The 13,613-nt window shown below is 48.0% G+C and overlaps 1 protein-coding gene across 2 annotated transcripts; it reads left to right on the top strand.

Moving 5' to 3' along the window:
• The first annotated feature begins 6,531 nt into the window (after positions 1–6,531).
• Positions 6,532–10,375, top strand: LOC119952886 (immunoglobulin lambda-1 light chain-like). 2 transcript variants are annotated; one of them, XM_038776505.1, is made up of 4 exons: positions 6,532–6,636; positions 6,738–7,057; positions 7,448–7,484; positions 9,670–10,375. In XM_038776505.1, the coding sequence occupies exons 1-4, from the start codon at positions 6,588–6,590 to the stop codon at positions 9,990–9,992; spliced, it is 729 nt and encodes a 242-aa protein (XP_038632433.1). In that variant the 5' UTR covers positions 6,532–6,587; the 3' UTR covers positions 9,993–10,375. The 2 variants fall into 2 exon arrangements, with proteins under 2 accessions (XP_038632433.1, XP_038632432.1); XM_038776504.1 differs by having other exon boundaries at positions 6,738–7,060; positions 7,451–7,484.
• Positions 10,376–13,613: the final 3,238 nt, after the last annotated feature.

The raw sequence follows: 13,613 nt of genomic DNA, 5'->3' as shown, positions 1-13,613 counted from the left end.
AACCGTTCATCGACTTCTTTGCGGAAAATTAATCGTCAGCAGAAGGTGGGGGTGTTAGTTTAGCTTTGAGTAGGGGGTTAATAAAGATGGGACCTGTAAGGGAAGAAGCAAGCACTATGTTTATAGACTCATGTACATTGTTTATTTTGTCATTGTAAACCCAAAAATACCTCAGTAAAATTGTTCATTAAAACATTTTTTTTTAAAAGATCTGAGCTGACCAAGAAACAAACATGGCAGAAATTCTGATGCAATTCTTGTTACATTTGAGCTTGCTGAGATACCCCATTGTACCAGAGACAAATATCTTTTTAAACAGTGAGTGTCTGACAGATGCAGAAACCAAGATATTTGTGTAATGCTGGTATCAGATACTGATCTGGAGGCGTTGACTGTTCTGGACAGTCCCTCTCCTTAAAATAATATTGCACAGTTCCTGCTGGAACACCAGGTGTTTGCTAGTTTCACCCACTGGGGGAAACTGGTTTGAGCTGCATAAAGTCATATTTAATCTGATTGGGTGAAGCTACCATTTTAATGCAGTTTTGTTTCAGCCCAATCCCCTTCAATATTTAAGTGAGTTGTAATTACATACTTACACAGGTTACATGCATGTTTTATGCTGTAGATTCACACTCTCTCAGAGTTGAATTTCAATGACATGCTGAGCGCAGCAATATGAATGTGGAACTCGATATAACTATGTTTGATTCTTCACTTCATTTACTTCATCCAACAAGAGCCAACATGTCCCAGAACAATTCAATATCAGGTATGGACTGAAAACAGCCACAAATACACACCTTGAATCCAGGCCATGTCCCCAGCATGGTGGGAAAACAGGCCATTCAGCCCAACAGTCTGTGCTGGTATTTATGGTCCATTGCAGCCTCCTCCCACCTTTCCTCGTCTAAATCTACTATCATAACCCCCCATTCCCTTCCTACTCTCAAATGCTTGTCCAACTTCCCCTTGAATGTTCCTATACTATTTGCTTCACCTGCTCCCTAGGTTAGTGAGTTCCACCTTCTTAGGGTCAGTAAGTTTCACTCTGAGTGTTCTGATTCAATGAAAAAACAGACATAGATAATAGAATGTATTTTAAAAAATGTTTTAATTAAGAGTTTAATTAAGAGGGCCACCAATCGGCGGGCCACTGCGATCTGGGGAGGACCTACCTTACTCCATGCGGGCCCTCTGTGTGGCTCCGCCTTGTCGGCGGCACCTGCGCCAAGGTGCGCAGCTGCGCGCATGCGCAGACCCGCTTGCGCAGATCCTCCAGTCTCCTAGCTAGGATCTTGGCCAGTATTTTTGCGTCTACGTTTAGCAGCAAAATGATTCTGTAGGACCCGCATTCTGTTGAGTCTTTGTCTTTCTTGGGTATCAGCGTGATTGAGGCCTGTGCTAGTGTAGGTGGCAGGGTACCCCACGCCAGCGAGTCTGTGAAGATCTCCTGCAAGTTTCGGGTAGTGCTGTTGCGAATTTTTGTAGAGGTCGCCGGGAACGCATCTGGTCCCCAGGCCTTCCATGCCTGCATGTAGTTGATGCTCTCCATGATTTCTCCCAGTTCTATTGGTTCTTCCAGCCCCCGTTTCATATCTTCGCTCACAACTGGTGTTTCCAGGCCATTGAGGAACTGTTTCATTCCCAAATACCCTGCAGGGGGCTCGGAGATGTACAGCCCCTGGTAGAAGGCCTCAAATGCCTCGTTGTCCTTCTCTGGCTCAGAGAATGGATTCCGACACCGGAATCGGGGCCAGCTGGACACCGGCCCGCCATGCTCTGCCCCCTCCACAATGGCGTCTTCATGACTTGTGGTGAGCGCAGTCACAGTGCCATTGGCGCCCCATCAACCAGCCCACCCAGGATGCTCTGCCCCCGATGGGCCAAATTCCTGACGGAATTCTCAGCTGGCGTGCCGGCTGAGGACTGTGTCCAGTGCCACCACACTTGGCCGGAATCCGTGCCAGACCGGGGGGGGGGGGGGGGGGGGGGCATCTGCTTGGGCTGGGGGGACTGGTGGGGAGGGGTGGCCATGGGGTGGGCTGTGGGGTTGTGGTTGGTGGGTTATGTTTTGCACACGGCCTCCACCATGTTGTACAGCACGACCGGTGCAGGTCATTAGCCGTGCGCATGCGCGACCCGGAACCCCATATTCGGCGCAATCCACGGGAGTTTCACTTAGTGCTGGTGCTAGCGCCTAACCAGTACCGGAATCGGTGAGGGATCGGTGGCGATTTTCCTGCCATGAAGCACCATGGATCCAACACTGGCACTTAGCTGCAGGAACGGAGAAACCCACCCATTTTGTACCTGGGAGAAGGGTCCATTGCCCCCATCTGCCCCATGAATATGCCGAGTTATTTCGCCCTTGTGGTGGTATGATTAGCATAGCTGCCTGCTATTGGTGCAGAACACCGGCTTACCATTGGCCCTGGTCGGTCATGTGCCTCTCGACCGATTGGTTGAGACCAGTCATGTGACGGCTCCCCGATTGGTCGAGAGGCTGAGTTAACCCCACCTCCAGGGCAGTGTATAAATACCCAGTACTCCCGGCGGTCGTCCATTTACTGTAATCAACCGCAGGGCTAACATCTAGTTGATTAAAGCCATAGTTTTGTACAGCAACTCGTCTCGCGTTCAATTGATGGTACATCAGCCCTGTTGGAGGTCCTTCCCATTTTGGGGCTCGACCGTGTGTCCTGAACACAGTTAAAGACGGTGCGTCTCGATGTCAGAGAATTCCGCCATATTTTTTAATAAACTCCGTGTCATCCCAGTTGGGAGCGTACACATTTACCAGGACTACCGGTGCCCCATCCAGGACACCGCTGACCATGACGTACCGACCCCAAGGTCCGTAAACATCCTCGTCGCAGTGAACCTTTTCCACTTCTTTAACAGTATGGCTACCCTGCTGGCTCTCGTTTCGTACCAGGAATGGTAGGTCTGTCCCACCCAGCCCTTCCTTACCCGCAGTCGGTACTTTTCCCTCAGCTCCACCTCTTGGGGAAGACTACATCAGCTTTCATACTTTTCAGATGTGCGAAGACTCTGGATCTTTTCACTGGCCCGTTAAGTCCCCTGATGTTCCAGGTGACTATACCGGGGGTTGGGGGGGTGGGGGATTTCTATGGCCCACTCCTGTGGGAACAACCATTCTTACCTGATGGATGCACCCCTGCACTCCGGGAATTCCCTTCGTCCAGGGTCCACCCAACATAGCTGCCAACTGCGTGTACACCATGTGGGTGAGCCCCTGCACCCCGGAGTTTCCGTTTGTTCAGGGACCCTCCAAACTGGTTGCTTGTGGACCCGGTGCCTTTGTGTTCCAAGTCATCACATGTGGCCTGTTGTAGCCAGCCTAATGGCCTTACCACCGTTGTTCCTATGTTCCCCCTATGGCTCCTTCTCCCTTCACCACCCCCACATCCTCTTCACCCCTTCCTGTTGCTGTCCCTCCGCTTTGGTCCCCTCCCCCTGTTTCTTTCCCTAGTTGTCCCCCTGTTAGTGATAGCTACCCCCCCCCCCCACCCCCCACCCCACCGTTGCCAGCCACTCTGTCCTTTGCAGGAAAAACACCAGGGCCCCTCTCCCTCTTGTGCTTCCTGGTGCTAGCTTTCCTGCTAATATGGTGGCCTCCGTTCCCGGGGTCGGCTATCTACCTACCTTTTGCCCGCTATCTGTTCTCCCTTCCTGCCATTCTCCTCACCCTCTCCTGCGCTCTGCTGCCCTCATCCTTTCCTTCCAATGCTGTAACTCCCTTCCTCAAAATGAGGCAGTGTAGTCCCACGTAAAGTGTCCTTCGAATGGTTAAGTAAATAAATGAAGTCTCTCCGGGTGCTTTTCTCACCGTTGTTCCTGCTGCTATTTTTCCAGCCCGTTCTCTGGGACAAATTTGTCCGTGTTGGCAGGGGCCGTAAAGAAGTGCTCACTGCCCTGGAAAATGACCCAGAGTTTGGCCGTGGAACAGCATACCACATTTTACACCATTTTTGTACAGGGCTGCCTTCGCCCTGTTAAACTCTGCCTGGCGCATGGCCAGGTCAGACCCAATGTCCTGGTAGATCCTAATCCGGTGACCTTCCCAGTTACAGTTTTTTGTTTGTCTTTCCCAGCGCAGGATTCTTTCCTGGCCCTGGTGACGGTGCATTTTGGTGAATATCGCCCTCGGCTGCTCTCCACCTTTGGGTCTTGGGCGGAATGACCAGTGAGCTCTGTCTATTTCTGATGGGTTGGGGAAGCTATTCCTTCCCATCAGATTGCCCAGCATCTGGGCCACATAATCCATGGGATCCCGGCCTTCTATCCCGACTGGCCCATGATCCTTAAGTTCTGGTGTTGTGATCGGTTCTCCTGATCCTCTATCTTTCCCCACAGACTCCCCTTGTTAAGTCCTTTTCTAATTCTTTTATGGTGATTCCCTGGACCTCTAATCGACTCTCGGCCTTGTCCAGGGTCTCCTGCATGGTCGCCAGAGCCTCCACGATCACCACCTTACCGTAACCTGGATATCGGACATCGTCTCCTCTCTATGCTCTCTTAGTTCCCTGGAGAGGAACATCCTCCATCCACCCTCTGCTGAGGGGGGCGAGGTGCGGTCTGTGTGCAGTGAGCTGGTCCTTGCGTGGCCAGCACTTCGTCCACCAGCTCAGCCACTTGCTTCTCCTGGCTTTTCCTATTTTGCAGCCTCTGGAATTGCTGTTGTTTGGCATCTTTGTTCGTACTGTTGTTAGTTGGGGGGCTGGATTCTCCGCAGCACCTCGGCCCGGGGGCAGAGAATGGCAGTTTACGAGGAAATCGGGACCAGCGCCGCTGAAGCGAGTCTCCAGTCCCCGGAGAATCACTCAGGAATCGCTCATGGGTGATCTGCACGGCGCAGCGAGTGGGCCATTGACAGAGTCCCCCCCCCCCCCCGTGATTCTCCACTCAAAACTGGCCGAGTTCCCGATGGCGTGGTTCTATCATGGATGGCCAGGGGAGCGATTGGGTGGCACGGATCTGAGGGTGCGCGCGATCTTGGGGGGGCCTACATTTTGGATGGCGGTCCGGGTCCGCCATTGCGTATAGCACAGCCGCTGAAGGCTGCCGGCGTTCACTTGCGCAGACTCCCGACCGGAAGTGCGGAGCCCGTGGCCGCAGCCAGAGCTGCGAGAACCACTGCCAGCCCCCTGCAGATGGGAGAATCACTCAGGACTTTCTTAAGGAAAGTGCAGAGTGAAACCCCAGCATTTCACGCTGGCGTGGGAACAGAGCCCCATTTTTGGAGAATCCAGCCCAGGGTGCAGGGACATTTTTTCCCTCTATTAACGGGCTCTTTTGAGTAAAAGAGTCTATTTTCGGGTTCACAGGAAGAGAACCACCTGATGTGCGACTGCTCAGCACGACCCGTTACCAGAAGTCACTAATAGAATGTATTTAACCGTTACTAGAATATATTGTGTAATAACCCGCATGAGAGGTGACTTTGCACTGATGTGGGCAGAGGAGAGAGTGGCGGGTTGATCTACATGCTGGTAACTTCAGTGCACTGTGGCCTATTTACAGATTAATGTCACTGTTGAGTAGTTTGTTTTTCTCCTTTTGCATAAAGTTATTGCTGACCGTTTAATAAACAAAATGTACTCGACTCTCAAATTAAAACCTTCACGAGACCTACAGGCATGACCCAATTGATCTCCTCATAGGGCTCCTGGAATACAAGCTCCCTTGCTGAGGGGTGGAGGCCTACTAACTGGGACTCTTGAAACAAGTATTTAAAAACCGGCCAGGATTGGGACCGGTATGGTAGCCCTGACTGGGATTGATGTACCGTATGCCACATTGCAGTCTTTACTTTTGTTTGCCTAAACTTTTTTGGTTTAACCTTCTTGGAACTCCTGAAGATATAGTTTGACAGTCCATTGTTGACTGATAGAATATGATAGTCAGGTGACAAGTCGGTCAGCACATTGGTAATTAATTATACTCCAGCCCCTTTCCTGTTGAATATGATCATTCACTGCTGAAGCAGTGTCAATATCCACATGCCCAGATTATCTGAACGCTAACTGAAGGGTCCATTCACTCTTGTGTCAGTGCAGGCGTCACACAGTAAGTGTGAGATGAAGAGTTTGTCATTGTAGAGAATGTTTCAGATTGTTTCTTTGGTAGGAAGCTGCCTGTAACGTCAGCCAAACCAACGTGTGATGTAGAAGTTTGATAGAAATCTAATTTAAAAGCTGCCAGTACTATTGAAAGAACCTCAACACAAGAGAGATGCCCCAGAATGTGTTCTTGTTTTAATTTAAACTCAATGCCGAACAGAATAAACAAGCATCTGAAAGAGCGGAAAGTGGGAAATGTCCGACGATTCAGTTCCTTGGGTTTGAATGGAAATTAGTGACGTTCCTGTCTCTCAATCTGTGTTTGTATCGCTGATTGGCGGGGGGTCATGTCCTTGCTCTGATTGGTGAGTGTGAGTTCACTAATTTGCATGGGGTTCCTTCCTGGTCTGAATGGCTCTATAACTGGGTTCAATGGGCAGCTGCTGCCACAGTCTGGTACAGATACACTCGCTGAAGGAGGCAGCAAGTTCACTGGCAGCAATGATGCGGATGTTGTGTTTTTTCTGCTCTCTGGCGCTGTGGCTGGGCTGTAAGTACAAACACTGAACTCTGCTCCTCCCGCAGCAGCGGAGGTCTTGGAATCACTTTTAAACAGTCAATTTCTAATGTTTAATCTCTGCTCTTTTACAGATGGACAGTCTCAGACTCTGACTCAGCCTCCAGACCTGACTGTGACACCGGGAAACACGGCCACACTGGACTGTAACATTGGAACGGCTGATAGCTATGTTGTGAGCTGGTACAAGCAGACACCGGGATCAGCTCCTCAATGGATCCTCTACTATCATCATTCTAACAGTGCCCCTACCTATGGTTCCGGGTTTAACAGCGATCGTTTCACATCGAAGGTCAACAGTGGCCACATCATTTACCAGTTAATCATAAAGAACGTGGAGGTGAATGATGCCGCCGTCTATTACTGTGGAAAGTGGGTTTCCTCAAGCAGTACTTATGTGTCACAGTGACAGAAGGTAAAACAAAAACTGAAATCGGTAAATAGTCTACAATTAATAATTTTGTATCAGGTTAAAACGATCTCGAGTCTTGCATTTCATAAAATCACTTTTTAATTTTGTCCTTTATTCAATATTTTCCAATGAAGATAATTTCATAGTTGATAACATTCTGAATCTGACTGTTTAGTATTGGGTGTTGATGATATTTTACTATCAGTGTGTGGATGTTGCTGTGAGTTTATTCCTTATTGTTCCTCACCAGCAGAAACACTGGGAATACAGGAAACCTGAATAATGCTGGAGTGGAGAATCTGAGCTTGTTTTCAGTCTGATTCCAGGATCTGGGGTAACTGTATGGACTGAACCCTAGAACATCACACTGTGTGGGTGTTAGGCCAAGGGACCAAACTCTTTGTTGCAGGTAAGTGACTGGGAATTACATTTACAATCATGCAGAAACTATCTTTGTAATAGTAGACAGTAAGAAATAAATAAAAAAATGTAAACTCAGTTATGTCTTAGCACCTGCTTGTTGGACGATCATTTGTATGTTAAAATTATGATTCTAGTTCAATGTCCAGTCCTGTGATTCTAGCTATGCCAATTAGCATTGTTAATGTTTCAATGGGGATTGAATTGCTGTTGCTCTGGTTATTTTTATTTTTTAATTCTTATCTTTACTGGAAATTCAATCATTGCCATCCCTGTGAGGTTAACTTTTTTCTGTTTTAGACAGTTGGCACAGATTAGATTAGATCACTGGTGAATTCCCAAAACTTTATTGAGGTTTTGTTGGAGAAAGGGGTAAATTGTAATTTTTCACCCCCCCCCCCCCCCCCTCCCAATGGTGGAGCTACCTTAAATAATACTGGTGGGGATATTTTATACAACTAGATACATTGGGATGAATTAATAATGGAGAAGAAAATGAAGTATTTCACACTGTTTAAGTTACTGCTACATGGAAAAACACAGCAGCTAATTTTACACAACAATGAGCCGTTAGTATCATTTTTCCACAGTATTGGTTTAAGGGAGGACGATTGGCAAGAATACTGTGCAATGTTATGGGATATGTGGGATCCTGCTCAACAAATAGACCAGTCTCGGTTTAATGCCTTTGAATGAAGATGTCACTGTATATATTGCTGGCAGAGCTATTTCAGCACTGAAGTGTTAGCCTAATTCCAGATATCCTTCTACCCAATTAAATTGCTCAGGATGCCTGATTCTGGCGCGCTGTGAACAGTCGGTGGGTCAGTGTTGCTGCATCATGTACATTCTCAGCAGCCTCTTCTCAATCAGCACTTTGAGATTTTACTTTTAGAAAACACTTTGCAACTTCCTATTTCTAATAATGTAAACTCGAATATTGAGAATTATATCTTCTATTCCCTTCGGCTTGTATCCATGGGAGTTTTGAACACTCTCAACTCTTCCCCAGTTGACTATTCCTCCTGAATTAGAGATAGTTAGTGTTGGTGGGCCATTCAACTGTTAATAGACCAGCCTTGTCCCCTTCTCATACCCATAACGGGCCTCACGGTAGCATGGTGGTTAGCATCAATGCTTCACAGCTCCAGGGTCCCAGGTTCGATTCCCGGCTGGGTCACTGTCTGTGTGGAGTCTGCACGTCCTCCCCGTGTGTGCGTGGGTTTCCTCCGGGTGCTCCGGTTTCCTCCCACAGTCCAAAGATGTGCGGGTTAGGTGGATTGGCCATGCTAAATTGCCCGTAGTGTAAGGTTAATGGGGGGGATTGTTGGATTACGGGTATACGGGTTACGTGGGTTTAAGTAGGGTGATCATTGCTCGGCACAACATCAAGGACCGAAGGGCCTGTTCTGTGCTGTACTGTTCTATAACAACAGAACCTTCCATTGGGTGGGGCGGGGGCAGTGTAAAGATGGGGAGAGGAGCAGTGTAAAGATGGAAAGTAGAAGTTAGATTCACAGACCCCTCGGTTTCAATGTCTCCGTATCAAAAACTGCCTCACCTGTTGGGATAGATTTTCAACTTTGAATGCCGAAGGTGAAGATGGAGGTTATTTGGCCCATCAAGTCTGCACTGACCCTCTGAAAGAGTACTTCACCCAAGCTCAGTCCCCTGCCCTATCCCATTAACCCCTTAATCTAACCTACACATCGTTGTGGACACTTGGGGCAATTTAGCACGGCCAATCTAGTTAACCTGCACATTTTTGGGCTGTGGGAGGAAACTGGAGCACCTGTAGGAAACCTACGCAGACACCAGGAGAGCCTACTAACTCCACACAGACAGTGACCCAAGGCCAGATTTGAACTGGCTGCCGATGCTGTGCTAATGCCACCCAAATTGAAATCTAAGATCAGGTAAAGTGATCACTGGATTTTGGTCACTTCACTCCCTATCTGGGGGCACAGGGCGGGGTCAGATGAAGCAGTCCTGGTGACTCATCCAACATCAGCCAACTCAACACAGACTGGGGATAGGACCTGGGAGCTGGAGGTGAAGCACCTTCAGTGAGACACGCTCTAATCCAGAGTCAGCAGGAGGGTCCTAAAATAAATTTTGTAAGAAATTGTAGCTCTTTTTTTTCTCTAAGATGTGTTCCCTGGTTCTGATTGCAGCTCGGCAACTCCCTGATCCTTCAGTGAAACTGCTTGGACCTTCAGCCGATGAGATATCCACTAAAGGAGCCGGCACGTTAGTTTGCCTGGTCAGCAAACTGTCCATGGGCTTTGCTGCGGTCAGCTGGACAGTCGATGGGAGCCCGACGAGCAGTGATGTACAAACCAGCGTGGCATCGCGGAACTCGGACAACAGCTTCAGTCTCAGCAGCTACCTGACAGTCCCTGGCACAGATTGGAGCAGTGGGAAGGTGTACTCCTGTACAGTTCAACAAGGAGCAGCTTCAAAAACAACCGCAACCGCCTCTCAATCCGGCTGCTAAATAGATGGAATTTCTTTTTTTGTGTTCTGCCTGAACAGTGAGAAAATGTTAGCTTGTCTCCGCCCTCTCCATCACTTTTATCCAACCTTTTTTGTCCCTGCTGCATTTCATGTTTCTGTTTTGTTTTGTGTGATTTTACTGTATCCTTTGAAGTATTTGAACCTGTTGCAGGTCTGGCTCAGCCACTCCCATTGTAAGAATCTACTCCAAGGGTAAAAGTGAACAATGACTTTGCTGTAGTCAGTAATTACAGTGCAAATGGATGGCTGGCTCAGGAACTGTGCTAGATTGAATGGAAATTAGGGTAGTTTTTGATATGTTAACAGCAGCCAAACAATAACTGCCATGGAATGGAACTTTCAATAAAGAGAATCTGCAATAAATATTTCTGTGTGTGTTGTCTAGTCCCCATCAAATGCGGAGGGGGTGAGGTTGTGGGATTGTAGCTGGACTCAGACCCAGGGGGATGATCTGGTGTTCGAATCCCACCACATGGCTGGTGCAAATAAATTCGGGAAATATGAAATAAAAAGTCTAATGATGAGCATGCAACAATTGTCATCAAAACTCATCTCCTTCACTAATGTCCTTTTAGGGAGGAAAATCACCCATCCTTACCTGCTCTGGCTTACAAGTGACTCCAGACCCACAGCAATGTGTTTGACTCATAATGCCCTCTGAGGTGGCCGAGCAAACCACTCAATTGTATTCAACCGCTCCAAAAACACAAAGAAGGAATAAAACTGAATGGACCCCCCAGACAGTGGAAATGACAATGGCAAACCCAGCCCTGTTAACCCTGCAAAGGTCCTCCTTACTAACATAGAGTCATAGAAGTTTACAGCATGAAACGGTTCAACTTGCCCATGCGCCCAGTTTTTACCACTAAGCTCGGCCCATATCGCCCTATTCCCAGCTTTCCCATATAACTGTTGAAATGCTTTTTAAAAGACAAAACTGTACCCACCTCTACGACTGCCTCTGGCAGCTGGTCCCAGATGCTCACCATCCTCTGTGTGAAATATTTACCCCTCTGGGACCTTTTGTATCTCTCCCTTCTCACCTCAAACCTATGCCCTCTAGTTTTAGACACCCTACCTTTGGGAAAAGATGTTGACCTTACCTATGCCCTTCATTATTTTATCAACCTCTATAAAATCACTCCTAAGCCTCCTATGCTACAGGGTAAAATGTCCCAGATTATCCAGCCTCTCCTTATAGTTCAAACCATCAAGTCCCGGCAGCATCCTAGTAAATCTTTTCTGCACTCTTTCTAGTTTAGGGTGACCAGAACTGTACACAGTATTCCAAGTGTGGGCGTACTAATGCCTTATACAACATCCCAACTCCTGTATTCAATGTTCTGACCACTGAAACCAAGCATGCCGAATGCCTTCTTCACCACTCTGTCCACCTGTGACTTCACTTTAAAAAAAATAAATTTAGAGTACCCAATTATTTAATTTTTCCAATTAAGGGGCAATTTAGCATAGCCAATCCACCTAACCTGCACATCTTTGGGTTGTGGGGTGAAATCCATGTAGACATGGGGAGAATGTGCAAACTCCCCACGGACAGTGATCCAGGGCCTTGATTCAAACCCAGGTCCTCAGCGCCGTAGTCCCAGTTCTAACCACTGTGCCACATGCTGCCCTGTGACTCCACTTTTAAGGAGCTATGAACCTATACCCCTAGATCTCTTTGTTCTGTAACTCTCCCCAACTCCCTACCATTAACTGAGTAGGTCCTGCCCGATTTGATCTACCAAAATGCATCACCTTACTTTTATCTAAATTAAACTCCATCTGCCATTCATCGGCCCACTGGCCCAATTGTTCAAGATCCCGTTGCAATCCTAGATAACCTTCTTCACTGTCCACTATGCCACCTATCATGCAAACATACTAACCATGCCTCCTAAATTCTCATCCAAATCATTAATATAAATAACAGTGGACCAAGCACTGACCCCTGAGGCACACCGCTGGTCACAGGCTTCCAGTTTGAAAAACAACTGCCACAACTACCCTTTATCTTCTGTCGTCAAGCAAATTTTGTATCCAATTGGCTACCTTACCCTGGATCCCATGAGATTTAACCTTATGCAACAATCTACCACGCGGTACCTTGTCAAAGATACCTTGCTAAAGTCTATGTAGATAACGTCAATTGCACTGCCCTCATGTACTTTCTTGGTTACCTCTTCAAAACACTCATCAAATTCATGAGACATGATTTTCCATTCACAAAGCCATGCTGACTGTCCCTAATCAGTCCTTGCCTCTCTAAATGCCTGTAGATCCTGGGCTGGATTCTCCGCAGCCCTGCGCCAAAATCGTGGCCGGCGCGGGGCAGAGAATCCAGTTTCACGCCGTAATCGGGCCCGGCACCTGTTCGGCGATTCTACAGGCACTGAAAATCGGCGTCGCCGCGGGGGCCCATTGCCAGAGGCCCGCCCAGCAAACCTCCACTCCCGACTAGCCGAGTTCCCAACAGCGTGGAATAACCACCTATTGCCAGTCAGTCCGTGGCCGCACTGGTTGGGGGCGGGCGAATCGGAGATGGGGGGGGGGGGCCTTGTGGGCTGCCAGCGAATAAATGTGCGGGGTTAGATGCCCAGGCGCGTGGTCGATCAGGGGTTTATTTCTTTTGTCAGGCTCTGCGGTCCGAGTCCACCATGAAGCATGGCGTGGCTGCTGGAAGTCGTGGCCGAGCGCATGCGCGGCCTCTGACCAGGAAGTGCGGGACCCGTATCTACAGCAAAAGCTGCGAGATAGATTCATTCTGGGTCCCTGCTAGCCCCCTGCAGGGCTATGAATTTGTCTAACTTTTTCCAAGGAATTTCGGGAGTAAAACTCCATCGTTTTTACGCCGGCGTGGGGACATAGTCTCATTTTGGGCGAATCCAGCTCCCTGTCTCTCAGAATACCTTCTAACAACCTACCCACCACAGACGTAAGGCTCACCGATCTGTAGTTCCCAGGCTTTTCCCTACAGCCCTTCTTAAACAAAGGCACAACATTTGCTACCCTCTAATCTTCAGGCACCTCACCTGTAGCTGTCAATAATTCAAATATCGCTGCTAAGGGACCCTCAATTTCCTCCCTAGCCTCCCACAATGTCCTGAAATACATTTTGTCAGGTCCCGAGGATGTACCTAACTAAATGAGCTTCAAGACTTCCAGCACCTCCTTCTCTGTAATATGTACATTCCTCAAGACATCACTATTTATTCCCCAAGTTCTCTAATATCCGTGCCTTTCTCAATATTAAATACCGATGAGAAACATTAATTTAGGATCTCACCCATCAGTTCTGGATCCGCACATAGATGACCTTATAGGTCCTTAAGAGGCCCTAATCTCTCCCTCGTTACTCTTTTGCCGTTTATGTATTTTTAGAAGCTCTTTGGATTCTCCTTTGCCTTATCTGCCAAAGCAATCTCATGTCCCCTTTTTGCCCTCCTGATATCTCTCTTAACTCAACTCCGACAACCTCTATACTCTTCAAGGGATCCACTTGATCCCAGCTGCCTCCTTTTTTTTGACTATGGCCTCAATATCCTGGGTTATCCAGGGTTCCCTACTTCTACCAGCCTTGCCCTTCACTCTAAAAGGAATG

Source organism: Scyliorhinus canicula, chromosome 18 (assembly GCF_902713615.1).
Source record: "Scyliorhinus canicula chromosome 18, sScyCan1.1, whole genome shotgun sequence".
In the NCBI taxonomy this organism is placed as follows: Eukaryota; Metazoa; Chordata; class Chondrichthyes; order Carcharhiniformes; family Scyliorhinidae; genus Scyliorhinus; species Scyliorhinus canicula.
The sequence above is the reverse complement of the archived record's forward strand: the minus strand, read 5'-3'. Positions and strand labels throughout refer to the sequence as shown.